Source organism: Hemitrygon akajei, chromosome 11, assembly GCF_048418815.1.
Source record: "Hemitrygon akajei chromosome 11, sHemAka1.3, whole genome shotgun sequence".
In the NCBI taxonomy this organism is placed as follows: domain Eukaryota; kingdom Metazoa; phylum Chordata; class Chondrichthyes; order Myliobatiformes; family Dasyatidae; genus Hemitrygon; species Hemitrygon akajei.
Genome location: NC_133134.1, coordinates 86,354,966 through 86,368,772, shown reverse-complemented (window position 1 = coordinate 86,368,772; position 13,807 = coordinate 86,354,966). Strand labels below are relative to the sequence as shown.

Genomic DNA, 13,807 nt, shown 5'->3' with positions numbered 1-13,807 from the left:
TCCCTTCTTAGAGTGGAGTTGTTGATTTACTCGTGTTTAGGATCATATCTCAGAAAAGGGTGTGTTGTCATTGGAGAGGGTCCAGAAGGATGATTCCAGGAATGAAATATGAAAAGGTTACCAGATGAAGAGCGTTTGGCAGCTTTGAGTTTGTTGAAACCTACCGAACGTTGAAAGGACTAAATAGGGTGATGTGGAGTAGATTTTTTTTATGTTGGGAGTATCCAGAGCTAGAGGGCACAGCCTCAAAATTGAGGGGCGACCTTTTAGAGCAGAGGTAAGGAAGAATTTTTCAGCCAGAGAGTAGTGAATCTGTGGAATGCTCTACCCAGACTGTGGTGGAGGCCAAGTCATGGGTATATTTAAGATGGAACATGATCGTTTTCTGATCTGTTTGGGCATCAAAGGATATGGTGGGAAGGCAGGTTGTATGGGGTTGAGTTGGATCTGGAATCAGCCATGATGGACTGGCAGAGCAGGCTCGATGGGCTGAATGGCCTAATTCTGCTCCTATGTCTTATTGTCTTAGGAGATAGTATACTGAATGAGACATTGGCTTTGTGGTGTGGGAGAACCCAAAGAGTGGTAGTAGATGGTAGCCTGTGACTAGTGGTGTGCGGCAGGGATTGGTGCCAGGTCAGTTATTTTTTGTCATCTATATCAACGATCTGGATGATAATGTGGTTAACCAGATTTGCGGATGACCCAGATCTTACACAGTGTACCATAGGGCACTAAGGAGTGCTGTAGAACAAAGGGGTCCAGGAATACAGGTCCATAATTCATTAAAAGTGGTATCACAGGTAGAAAGAGTTGTAAAGAAAGCTTTTGGCACATTGGCCTTCATAAATCGAAGTATTGAGTACAGAATGTTATGTTGAAGTTGTAGAAGGTGTTGGTGAGGCCTGATTTGGAGTATTGTATACAATTTAGGTACCCTACCTGCAGGAAAGATATAAGGTTGAAAGAGTACGAAGAAAATTTACAAGAGTGTTGCCAAGGCTGGAGGACCTGAGTTTTAAGAAAGCTTGAATAGGTTAGGGTTTTATTCCTTGGAATATAGAAGATGCAGGGGATATTTAATAGAAATATACACATTTATGAGGGTTATAGTTATAGATAGGATAAATGTAAGCAGGCTTTTTCCACTGAGATTGGGTGGGACTAGAACGAGGTCATGGGTTAAGAGTGAAATGTATAAAGTTTAAGGGTAACATTGAAGGGAAACATCTTCACTCAGAAGGTTGTGAGAGTATGGAATGAGCTGCCGACACAAATGGTGCATACGAGCTCAATTTCAGCATTTAAGGGAAGCTTAGGTAAATGGATGATAAAGGGTATTGAGGGTTATGGTCCTGGTGCTGGTCAACGGGAGGTTAAAATGGTTTGGCACAGACTAGATGGGCCGAAGAGCCTGTTTCTGTGCTGTACTTTTTAATGACTCTAGGTCGAGACTTAAAGTGAGCAGAGCAGGAAGCCAAGCACATAGCCTTGTGGTGCACTTGTGCTGATGGAGATTATGGAAATGCTGTTGCCAACCTGAACTGACTGGGGTTTGTAAGAGAGGAAATCAAGGATCTAGTTGCACAAGGAAGTATTGAGGCCAGAGTCTTAAAGCTTATTGATTAGTAATGAGGGGATGGCAGTATTGTATGCTAAGCCATGTTCATTGAAAAATGTCCTGATGAATGCATGATTGCTGTCAAGATGTTCCAGGGTTGAGTAAAGAGCCAATGGCATCTGCTGTGGACGTTGCTCTAGAAGGCAAATTGGAGTGGATCCAGGTTGCTTCTCAAGCAGGAGTTGCTATCTTTCATCACCAGCCTCTCAAAGCACTTCATTAGAGTGGATGACATAGAGTAATAGAATCAGAGAAGTACAGCACAGAAACAGGCCCTTCGGCCCATCTAGTCCAGGCCTAACCCATTTAGACTGCCGACTCCCATCGACCTGCACTAGGACCATAGTCCTCCCTACTCGAGTTCGCATGCACTACTTGTTGTGGCAGCTCATTCTACACTCTCACAACCCTCTGAGTGAAGAAGTTTCCCTTCATGCTCCCCTTAAACTTCTCACCTTCCACCCTTAACCACTGACCTCTAGTTGTATTTTCCACTTTTCCAGTGGAAAAAGGCCTGCTTGCATTTACCCTATCTATACCCCTCATAATTTTGTATACCTTGATCAAATCTCTTCTTAATCTTCTACGTTCTAAAGGATACAGTCCTAACCTATTCAGTCTTTCTTGATAACTCAGAGCCACCAGACACCACAACATCCATGTAATGTATTTTCTGTACTCTTTCAACCTTGTTTACATCTATCCTGTAGGTAGGTGTCAAAACTGCACATAATACTCAAAATTAGGCCTTACCGACACCTTGACTTCTTTCATTGGAATATAGGAGAGTGAGGTATATTAAAACATGGAGGGGCATAGTACCTAGTCTTTTTTCCAGGGTTGGGACATCAAGAATTAGAGTGTACAAATAAGATGGGAGAGGTTGAATGGGAATCTGAGGGGCAATGTCTTCAATGGAATGAGCTGCCAGAGGAAGTGGTTGAGGCAGGTATATTAAGAACATTTAAAAGGGAATTGGACAGGGACATGGATTGGAAAAATTTAATACAAGGTTCCCAACCTTTTTTATGCCATGGATCAATATGGTTAAGCAAGGGGTTTGTGTGTTCCAGGTTGGGAATGCCTTGCTTAGAGGGATACGGACTAAATGCGAGAAGGTCGACTAACTTAGATGGGAATCTTGGTCAGCATGGGCCAGTTGGGCTGAAGGGCCAGTTTGTGTGCTGTATGATGTGTGGATGGAGAGAGGGTAAGTTGTGTGTGGCCAGCAATAGAACATGAGAATGATGAATGTTTGTTCCAATCTATTGCAGTGACGTGGACAGAGAACGCAGCACACCATCACCAGATATCATCGTGCTGTCAGACAATGAGGCCTCCAGCCCTCGTGCCAATGGCCGGTTCGAAGACAGGATCAAAGTGGCAAATCTGGAGATTTTCAAGGTTAGTGACTGGGTGGGTGACTGACGTGGTTCCACCCCGTCCCTTAGTGATGCCTTCTTGTGGAAAGTGGAAGATATTTTCAATCTCCACCCCACATTCTGTCCCATCTCAGTGAGTGACACACAGGGATGTGAAAGCACAGCTGAAGAGATGGGAAATGTCACAAATACTCAGCAGGCAAATCAGCACCTGCAGGACAGAAATAATTAAAGGGTTGTAGGGTGACTCCGAGTAAAATTGAAAGTGCTGTCCGTTTAGTTCCACTCTCAGTTCCTTGAGCACACCACCCCACCCCCCCACTTCACTTAGGGCCTACCCCTGCCCTGAGCTTTCCCCACAGCTTTCCCCTTTTCAAGTATTTCTCCGTTTTTTTTCCCCATTGGTCTGCTTGCAGCACTGTGTCAAGCAAATCGTACCCAGTCGTAGATAAAGAATCATGTCTCCTTCTCCCACTGCCCTCTCAGCTCCTTCCACATGACCAGAAGATCAGAGTTCATTTACAGTGACTATAAAGGGTGTACATCAGCACGCTTCAACTCCAGCCTGGGTGGACAGTGGGAGATGATAGGATATACCCGTAACGGTGTTGCAGGAGTTAGTGCTGAATCCACACAGTTCAAGCGCCCTGGTTTGATCCTGATCTCTTGTGTGTTTTGCATAACAGAAATGTCTGACTGTATAAGATCGTATATGTGAGAGAGAATATCTGTGTGAAATGGTATGTGTGTTTGTGTATGGTGTGTGTATCTGTAAGAAAGAATGTCTGTGTCTGTGAGATGGTACATGTGTGTGCGAGAGAGAGAGAGAAAATAAAAGTCTGTCTCTAAGATGGTGTGTGTGTGTGTCTGTGAGAAAGAATGTCTGTCTATGAGATTGTGTGAGAGAGAATGTCAGTGTCTGTGGGACAATGTGTGTGAGAGAGAGAGAGAGAGAAAATGTGCCTTTGTGAGTCTGTGTATGAGAGAGAATGTCTATGAGACTATGTGTGTGTGAGAGAGCAAATATCTGTGTCTATTGGACGGTATGTGTGCGTGAGAGAGCTAGAGAGAATGCCTGTGTGTGTGTGTGTGTGTGTAAGAGTGAGAGGGGGAATGTATCTATTGAATGGTATGTCTGTCTATGGGATGGTGTGTATGTGAGAGAGAATGTCAATGTATCTATGGGATGGTGTGTGTGTGAGAGAGAATGTCAGTGTATCTATGGGATGGTGTGTGTGTGAGGGAGAATGAATGTCTGTGCCTATGGGATGGTATATGTGTATCTACTGGACTGTATATGTGTGTGAGGGAGAATGTCTATCTCTGTATGAGATGGTACATTTGTTTTTGTGTGTATGGGGGGAATTTGCATGCTTTCCCTGTGACTGCATGGTTTCCTGGGGTGCTCCAGGTCCCTCAGAAATGACATGTGGGATCAGCAAACTAATCCCATGGCCAACATTAGAGCAAGGACAGTTCTCCCAATATTCTTGGCCAGGGTTTATATCCCTGACGTCTGGTTATCTGGTCATTTTCTTCATAGAAACTTTCAGATAAATATTAGCTTTATTTGTCACATGTACATCAAAATTTCATAGCATACATGACCAACATAATCCAAAGATGTGCCAGAGATAGCCCACGAGTGTCACCATGCTTCCAGCGCCAACATTGTATGCCCAAAACTTACTAACCCTAACCTTTGGAATGTGGAGGAAACCCATGTAGTCATTGGGAGAACGTACAAACTCCTGACAGGAATTGAACCCTGATTGCTGGTGCAGTAAAGCATTACACCAACTGCTATAGTACATGCCTCATTGCCTGTCATATCCTACATTGAAATATAATTTTAAAGATGTCTTGTTGGCCTATTCTAAGTTCCTACAAATGTAAGTTCACAACAGGAGCCTGACCCAGTAGATATGTCATCTCACACAAAAAGCACTAGAAGAATTCAGCAGGTCAGACAGCTTCTGTGATGAGAGAGATGAAGGGTCCAGACCCAAAAGTCGGCTGTCCATTGTCCTGATTTGCTGAGTCTCCAGCGCTCTGCATGTTGCTCCAGATTCCAGCACCAGTAATCTCTCCTGTCTCTATTTGTGATCCCAAGCCTGCTGTTGCCATAGTCTCGCATCTCTCTAATTATCTCCCTGTAATTATCCAAATACCTTTTAAGGGAGGCTAATACTCCTGTGCAAAGCAGTCATGGATTGGGACTTTGGGGGGGGGGGGGGGCGCACATGGTGACAGTATGGAAGAGGAATAGGCTGTTGTGACATGGACCACACCCTATAGGTTGGGGTTAGAAACAGGAAATTCACAACAGAAAACTGAGGAATGGCAGAGAGGCAGCTGGGGGAAATGCTGCCTCACTGCTCCCTGTTTCTGTGCAGCTTTCACATTTAGTAAAGTATGTGGATAGAAAAAGTTTTTTAGGGGGTGTGGGTCAAACACAGGCAAAAGGGACCGCCATGGTAAGCGTGGCCAAAATTGGCCAAAGGGCCTGCAACAGTGCTGCATTACTCTATGACCGCGTGTCCGGTTTGCATAACTTCAGAAATCCAGGCAGTGCCTGTGCTGACTTTCCACATCATCCCTGTGGGTTTTCACAAAGATGTGTGGCTCAGTTGGTTTATTGATTCACCATAAATTTGCACCCCCTCCCATGATGTGTGTAGCTGGCAAGAGAACAAGGGAACCGGCAGTTGATGGGAAATGAGAATAGGTTACAGGGAACTAAACGGGTGACTTGAAGAGAATTACTCTGGGAGCAAGCATTGACTGTGTGGCCTCCATGAGAAAATTATTTAAAAGGGAAATTATTATTATAAATAATACATTATTAGAAAGGAACTATAAGAAAATATTGATAGAGCAATACAGTATAGAAAAGGCCCACCCTACCCGTACTAATCATCAGCTACTCTTCTACACCAATCCTGTTCCCAAGCACTTGGTCCAGATCCTTCTCTGCCTTGGTGATCATACGCTCTTCTCGGTACTTATTGAATGTTGTTTCAGGCAGTATGTGCTAAATTCCAGCCACCCTCCAAATGAGAACGTGATACCCTCTGCACCTCTCACACCACCTAGTCTCTGGTATGGGAATCCAAATACAAACTTCTGCTTTGTTACTGCAGCTGAATTATGTGATAGGATGCTGTATAAAAGCCAACTCCTCTCTCACTGTAGTGCTGATCATTGTTCGGGCAGCTACAATGGTAAATAATAAGATTAAATTGGTAATTGGCTTATTGGTTAACATCTACCAAAGTACAGTTGAAAAATCTGTCTTTAATACTGCTCATTACATGACTGCACTGACATAGCATGAAGGAAAACGGTAACAGGATGCAAACTAGTGTAACAGGAACTGGAGTGCAGGCAGACAATAAGGTGAAAGACCATGACGAGGTAGATTGTAAGATTGAGAGTTCATCTTACTGTACTAGAAGACCATTCAATAGTTTTATAACAGCTGGTGCATGCCTTTAGACATTTGTATCTTCTGCCCGATGGGAGGGGAGAGAAGAGAGGATGTCCATGGTGAGTGTGGTCTTTGATTATATTAACTGCTTTCCTGAGGGAGCGAGATGTAGAGAGTCCATGAAGGGGAGACTGAATTCCATGATGTGTTTTTTAGCAGTCACATGCAAATCAGTTGCCATACGAAGCTGCGAAATATCCAGATAGGTAGTTTTCTGTGGTACATTGATAAAATTTGATGATTGTTAAAGAAGGCATACAAAATTTATTTGGCCTTCTGATGAAGTAGAGGGGTTGTTGAGCTTTCTTGGCTGTGGCATCTACATGGTTGCACATAAGGCTCATTTCTGGGATATTTTCTGATTATTTTTTCTGGCGATGTGGAAGTGGCTGGCAGATCAGATACTTCTTGTCCATCTCTAATTACGCTTTGAAGATGGTGGTGAGCTGCCACAGTGTGGTGTCAGGAATGCTTGAGTCTTGACTAAAGGTCACTAATCTCCAGGTTAGTTTGGCGCCTGAAGAACAGGGAGCTCTGAGGTGCTGGTGCTCCAGGGCACTTGCCACCCAGATCCTTCCAAGTGACAGAGGTTCTACTAAATGAGCTGTGGTGATTGGTTGTCTCTAGAACTCGGGAATGTGTGGACATATCTACCCCCTCCATCAACCCTCAGAGACCTCATCCTTTTCTCTACTTGCAGGGCAAGGGCCCCGAGGAGCGGCAGATGATTATCAAGCAGCTTCGGGATGAGCTGCGGCTAGAGGAGGCCCGGCTGGTGCTGCTGAAGAAACTCCGCCAGAGCCAGGTGCAGAAGGAGAACGTGGTCCAGAAGGTGAGTTAGGGTAGCCGGTTCCAGCACTAACACGCCTGTGTGACATTGGAGCTCAGTTCCCTGTTTAATCTCTCGGGAAGCAGGTGCAGGGGTATATAGGAAAGTGAGACAGGACAAGTAGTGGGAAGTAGTTCTACATTGCCACCTTCTGAATCCTTCTACTCCAGCAAACAACCAACACCACGGGTGATCAGAACTAATTCAGGGATCATATAAGACCATAAGACACAGGAGCATAATTGGGCCACTAGCCCTATTGAGTCAGTTCCACCATTCCATCATGGCTGATTTATTATCCCTCTCAACCCCATTCTCTTGCCCTCTCCCATAACTTTTAATTCCTTTACTTATCAAGAGCCTGTCACCTGTTGCTTTAAGTATACTCAATGACTTGGGTTCCACAGCTGCCTTTAGCAGCAAAATCCACAGATTCACCACCCTCTGGCTAAAGAAATTCCTCTATCTCTGTTCTAAACAGATGTCCTTGTATTCTGAGGCTGTGCCCTTTGGTGCTAGACTCCCCCCAATAATGGAAACATCTTTTCTTCATCCATTCTGTCTAGTTCTTTCAGTATTTGATAGACCAGGTGACTTCTATAAATACGCTAAACTACTGGATAATTGATTCTCTGGGTCGTGAGCTGTTCTGTTCTATGCTGTCTGGTTCAGAGCTGGAAACAGAGTCAGCACATCAGCCCGCAATATATATTCCCATGGCTGTCGGAGAAGCAATGACCTGGTTGTGGCAACGCCCTGACTCTGGAGTCACTGTCTGCAGAGAGCAGTCAGTCACAGAGCCACAAAGATCAGAGTCCTATCTGAAATGAGCAAGCCATTCATCAGAAGTAGAGAGCTTTAGGAACTAGATGTCCAAAGTCACGGGTTCTTCCAAAGAAGTGTAGATTCTGCCCTCACCTTTCAAAAATCTGAATAGGTTTATTATCGCTGACGTAGAAATCTACAGCACATTACGGGCCCTTCAGCCCACAATGTTGTGCTGACCATGTAACCTACACTAAAAACTGCCTAGAGTTTCCCAACTGCATAGCCCTCTATTATTCTAAGCTCTATGTACCTATCTAAGAGTCTCTTAAAAGACCCTATTGTATCCACCTTTTGTCATGAAAAATTTGATTCCCCATTCCAAATCTGACATTTTTGGCCATGGCTTTCCCTACACTGTCATGATAAGGCCAAACTCAAATCAAGGAGCAACACCTCATATCCCATATGGGTAGCCTCTGGTCTGATGGTAGGAGTACTGATTTCTTCAATTTTCAGTAAACACTTCCCCTCCCTTGTTCTCCCTTTTTCCATTCCCCATTCTGGTTACCCTCTCACCCCTTCTCTTCTCACTTGCCCATCACCTTCTTCTGGTTCCCCTCCTCCTGCCCTTTCTTCCATGGTCCACTGTCTTCTATTAGATTCCTTTCTCTTCCATCTATCCCCTCCCAGCTTCTTTCGTCATCTCCCTTTCCCAGACCCACCATTACCTTCAACTGCCTTCTTCTTCCCCCACTTTCTCATTCTGGCTTCTGCCTCCTCCCTTTCCCGTTCTGATGAAGGGTCTTGGTCCAAAACATTGACTATTTATTTCCTTCCATAAGCACTGCCTGACCTACTGAGTTCCTCCAGCATTTTGTTTGTTTTGTGCAACATTTATGCATCTGCAGAATCTCTTTTCAGCAGCAGCACAGTGTGAAATTAACATAAGTTTCAAAATAGTAGTGCAAATGAGGAATAGTGTTCATGGATTATTCAGAACTCTGATGGTGGAGGGAAAGAAACCGTTGTTAAAGTGTTGAGTGTGGCCTCCTTCCCAATGGTAGTAATGAGAGGGAATGACTCTTGTTGCTACTCAGTTCTGCTCCTATTTCTTATTGTGGACTTTCTTTGGAAGGAATTGGATTTTTGCTGTGAACTTTTCAATGTCTGTTGGTCTTCCATTTGTTACGCATCAATCTTTCTCCTTTCTAAAAGTATCAGCTTGTCTTGAATTAACTCCCTTATCCATAAATCCACACAACCCTGTGCGATAAAGGTGATTTTTCTCTCCAAGCCAGGCTGAAGTGTTTCAGTTCATGGGAGGTCCTGTCTAGTGCCAGATGCCCCTTGAGAAGTGTGTGGCAGTGAGCAGTGGGGAAAAGGCATTAATGTTAGTGTGACACATACAAAACACTAAAGAACGGAAATAAAGAACTGATGTTTCAGACCAAGACCCTTCTTCATCAGCGCTGTGCAGGGAGTTTGAGAGTTACAACACAGGAGCGTTATGTTTCCAAACCATGATGCTGTGTGATTTGGTCAGCCATGTAGAGGTGATGGTGTTGACCAGTCCCTGTGCCCATGTCCTTCCAGGTTTAGATACTCTGTTGTCACCGACAAATCTCCCCAACTCTGAACCACGTTCATAGAAAGGTAGAAGTTCACAGTGCAGTCCAAGATCCTTTAACCTGTCACCAGAACTAAAACAAAAATTGTGCAGATGCTCGAAATCTGAAGTAAATTTAAGCTGCTCGAAATAGAGGGATGGAGGGACCTAATTTCTGTCCTTACAGCAGAGTGTCCCATTTCAGTGAGAGAGTTAAGCCTGGGAACTGGGATGGGGTCTGGGGAGGTGGCGAGTGGGTTTGCAGACCCTTTCTGGATCTGGTGTAAGAATGATTGTAACTGATAGGGAATAGTCTGGAAGGCTCACTGTGGAGAGCAGTATTCTGGTGAGGAGGGAGCCTGGGTTGTGAAGGGGAGTGAGCTGGACAGGCTGAAAAAATACAAAGCATGAACAGGAAGATTAAGTGCATCTGCTCGGCTGGCCTCAACCCATGTTGATATTAACCAGTCCACCATCTCTCTGCTTCTTTTCCTTTCAAGGTGCCCGTTGTACAAAACGCCCCATCTGCCGGCCAGTCATCACTGGCTCCAGGTGGTCAGCAGCTGATGTCCAAGCCACCGTCCCGGCCTATCTCTCAGGTATTGGATCCTCAGAATCTGCGAGGAGCTCAGGTAGGTGACCAGCTGCCCACTGAGCTCTGAAAGGTTGTGGTGAGCTAGTGCCTGCCCTGCGTAACAGTGAGGTCCTATGGAGAGGTGGTGCTGTGATCTCCCATGCTCCTTCTGTGGTCCTGCCTTCCTTCTGTCATTCCCATGCAGGTACACATCACTGCCTGTCAGGACACCACACTGTCTATCCCATTCCCCCTCGCCATTCTGGACTGCATTGTCAAAGCAACAGGAGGCAATACAGCAGAACTGACACTGACTTTACTCTCACCGGACGGGCCCCTGGTCCCCACTGACTTGAGACGCCCAACCCCATCCGCCATTCCCCACTCATTCAAGACCCCAAACCCACTCCCATTCTCACCTGTTTTTAAGACCTCCACTATATTGATACCCCAGCCCATCCTCAATCCCCACCTACTGACCCCCATCCCCAATTCACCATACCCTACCTGCTTGATACAATTAACTCCTCCACTACTGAATCAAGATCACAACTGATCCCCAGCCTCCACCATCTTAAGTCTACCAGCCTGTTCCCCACCAGATCAAGACCCAGACTCCCATCAGCTCAAGAATCCTGTATCCGTTTCACCATTCCCCACCACTAGCCAGCCACCACCCTCCCCTACTGGATCAACCCATTCCCAACCTTCACCAGCATGAAATTCCCATCCCTGCCTATCATTCCCCAACCACCTGAGACCAGCAGCATGTGCCCACACCTGCCAGATTGAGACCACTAATCTGCCCCCATTTTTCACCAGCTTGTTCACCATCCCACCCTCTACCAGCTGGAGACCCCCACTCCTGTCCGCAACCCCCAGTAGATCTGAGACCACCATCCCATCCCTCACTGGCTTGAAAGCACAGATGTGAGACCACCCATTCACCCCCATCATTCCCTAATTACTGGTAACTGCCCCCATCTCCCACCCACAAGAGCATGCGCCCCCCCCCCACCAATCTCCTGTCAGCTTAGGGCAGGCTCCTAACCAGTGTAAGACCACTTCCTCGACCCGTTCCCCATTGTCTCAAGACCATCCTGCACCTCCATTCACCACCTGCTCACCACAGTACCCACCCCCCATCCCTTCACCAGCAAGCTTAGGATTGCCCTACCCCCCCAAAGTCCCACTAGTTTAAGCTCGTGGCTGTCCTCGCCCCCTTTGCCATCTATGTGAGACTAGACCCCACGCCCTCTCTGGTTCACCTTGCCCCATCCCACCTCTGATACACTGAGTCCCAGTCTGTTCCCTTGCCTGGACTCCTTTACCCCTTCCCTCTCTCCCGAGTGGCAGGTTTTGCATGTGCTGGGCTTCAGTAGGAGGGCACCTTAGGAGGATCATCCCCGCGGGGGTGGGGGTGGTGAAGAACTGATCTTCCTCTTCCTCTTGGGTAGGTGTTTGCCCCTTGTCATCTCCTTCCAATGGCTCTTGTCTCTCTGTCTGGTCCACAGGGTCATCCAGTCATCAGGTCGGTTCCCAACAGCACGCTGCCACAGTTGCTCATGTCCCAACGTGTGATCGCACCCAGCCCAGCCCAGATGCAGAGCATGAGGATCGCCAAGCCAGGTCTCATCCACAGCCCTGTGTCAAGCCAGAATCCGACAGGCACCTACCAAAAGGTCAGATTTGTGTATTCTGATGTCTTCTGGTTGATGTGTTCACTGGATAGGGTCGTACAGCTCAGAAACAGGCCCTTTGGCCCATTGCATCAATGCTGACCCTTGTGTACCATCTATGCTAATCCCATGTACCAGCATTTGGTCTGTAGCTTTGATGCCTAAAGTCTCGAGTGTATGAGAACACCAAAGAGATGCTCACCCTTTGGGCTTGCTCATAGTCATAGAGCACTACAGCGCAGATACAGGCCCTTCATCCCATCTAGTCTGTACCAACCCAATCTTCTGCTAAGTCTACTTGCAACTAGACTATATTCCTCTGTACCCCACTCATAGATGTACCTATCCAAGCTTTAATGCTACATTTGAAATACGTATTAATTAAGTCCTTGAAGTCTTTTATTATTATTTAATACTTCCATCCAAATATATGGGGTGGAAGCATTTAGATCTTGAGGCTACAGGTTTAGGTTTTGATTTGGGTTATAATTGTTGTCACGTGTACCAAGACACAGTGAAAAGCTGTTCATACAGATCAGATAATCACACAGTGCAATGAGGTAGAACAAGGTAAAACAATAATAGAATGCAGAATAAAGTGTAACGGCTACAGAGAAAGTGCAGTTTAGGCTGGCGGAGAACAAGGTGCAAGATCATAACAAGGTAGATGGAGAGATTAAATGAAGTTAAGAGGGTGTACATCAAAAACAGGGATGTGGAGATTTACCAGCTGAAATCTTTAAAGAAATCAGGTGAATAATCTGTACAGCACAGTTGGTTTTGTAAATATAGGAAACTATAACTGTGACACATCAGTGCAGCTGTTGCCCCACATCTCTAGTGACCTGGCTTCAATCCTGACCTAGGGGCTGTCTGTGTGAGGGGCTTGCACGTTCTCCCCTGGATTTCCCCAGATACTCCATTCCCTACAGCATCCCGTGGTAGGTACCTAGCCACAGCAAATTGCCCCTGATATGTAGGAATGGAAGGAGGTAACTTCACTGAAGAGGTGCAGAGAAGATTCACCAGGACATTGCCTGGGATGCAATGTTCAGTTATGAGAAGGGTTGAGAGGGACCAGATTGAGGGATACAAAGTTATGAAGAGCACAGTTAGGGTAGGTAATAAAGAAGTAGTTTTTCTCCCCTGGCAGAGGTGTTTATTACAAAAGGTTCAGGGTGGGGAGGTGTAAGAAGGGATCTGCGGAAGGACTTTATCTCCCATAGGGAATTGGGATCTGAAATGTGCTGCCTGAGGGAGTGGTAGAAGCAGGACTCTCACAACACTCAGGAAGGTTTTAGTCTTTGAATTGCCAAGGCATAGAGGCTATAGACCAAGTGCTGGGAAATGGGACTAGTATAGATGGATACTTGATGGTCAAAATAAACATACTGGTCCAAAAAGCCTGTTTCTTTGCTATGTGACTCTGATGCTTATGATTGATTCCAAACTCCATCGTTCTCCAAGTGAAGAAACTTTTCCTGATCTCCATTCTGAGTAGCTGCCCCTTTAGCGTGAGTGGTGTTTCTGGGCTTCCCAGCTTGTGGAAAGGGTGTCAGAGCACACACCTTGTCAATTGAATCTGCTTCAGTGAGTGTCAGCTGGAATTAGCCAGTCCCCCCTCAAAGTCAGCTGAATGAGTCTATACTACACTGTGTAGATGTCCGTTCCTCTTTGAGAATGGAAATCAGGGTGTAATAGCGCATAGCAGGGAGCTTTTTCGCAGGTCGCTGGTGCTTGTTTAAAAGGAGAGCTTAGTAGGCGCTTTGTGTCATTCCAGTGGCCCAATCAGCAGCATGAGCACCAAACAGCGAGGAGCTTTGTCGCAAGTCAGCACCACTCATTTAAAAGGAGAGCT

At 45.9% G+C, this 13,807-nt stretch overlaps 1 protein-coding gene across 10 annotated transcripts in view; it reads left to right on the top strand.

Annotated features, from left to right (window-relative positions):
- Positions 1-13,807, top strand: part of gatad2b (GATA zinc finger domain containing 2B) — a 137,749-nt gene that overhangs the window by 99,618 nt on the left and 24,324 nt on the right. For 9 of the 10 annotated variants that reach the window (XM_073061307.1, XM_073061305.1, XM_073061306.1 and 6 more), the window contains 4 exons: positions 2,896-3,025; positions 7,194-7,325; positions 10,197-10,328; positions 11,785-11,952. In XM_073061307.1, the coding sequence (XP_072917408.1) occupies positions 2,896-3,025; positions 7,194-7,325; positions 10,197-10,328; positions 11,785-11,952 (562 nt within the window). The remainder of the gene's footprint in view (positions 1-2,895; positions 3,026-7,193; positions 7,326-10,196; positions 10,329-11,784; positions 11,953-13,807) is intronic. The other variant, XM_073061303.1, reaches the window with a different exon arrangement.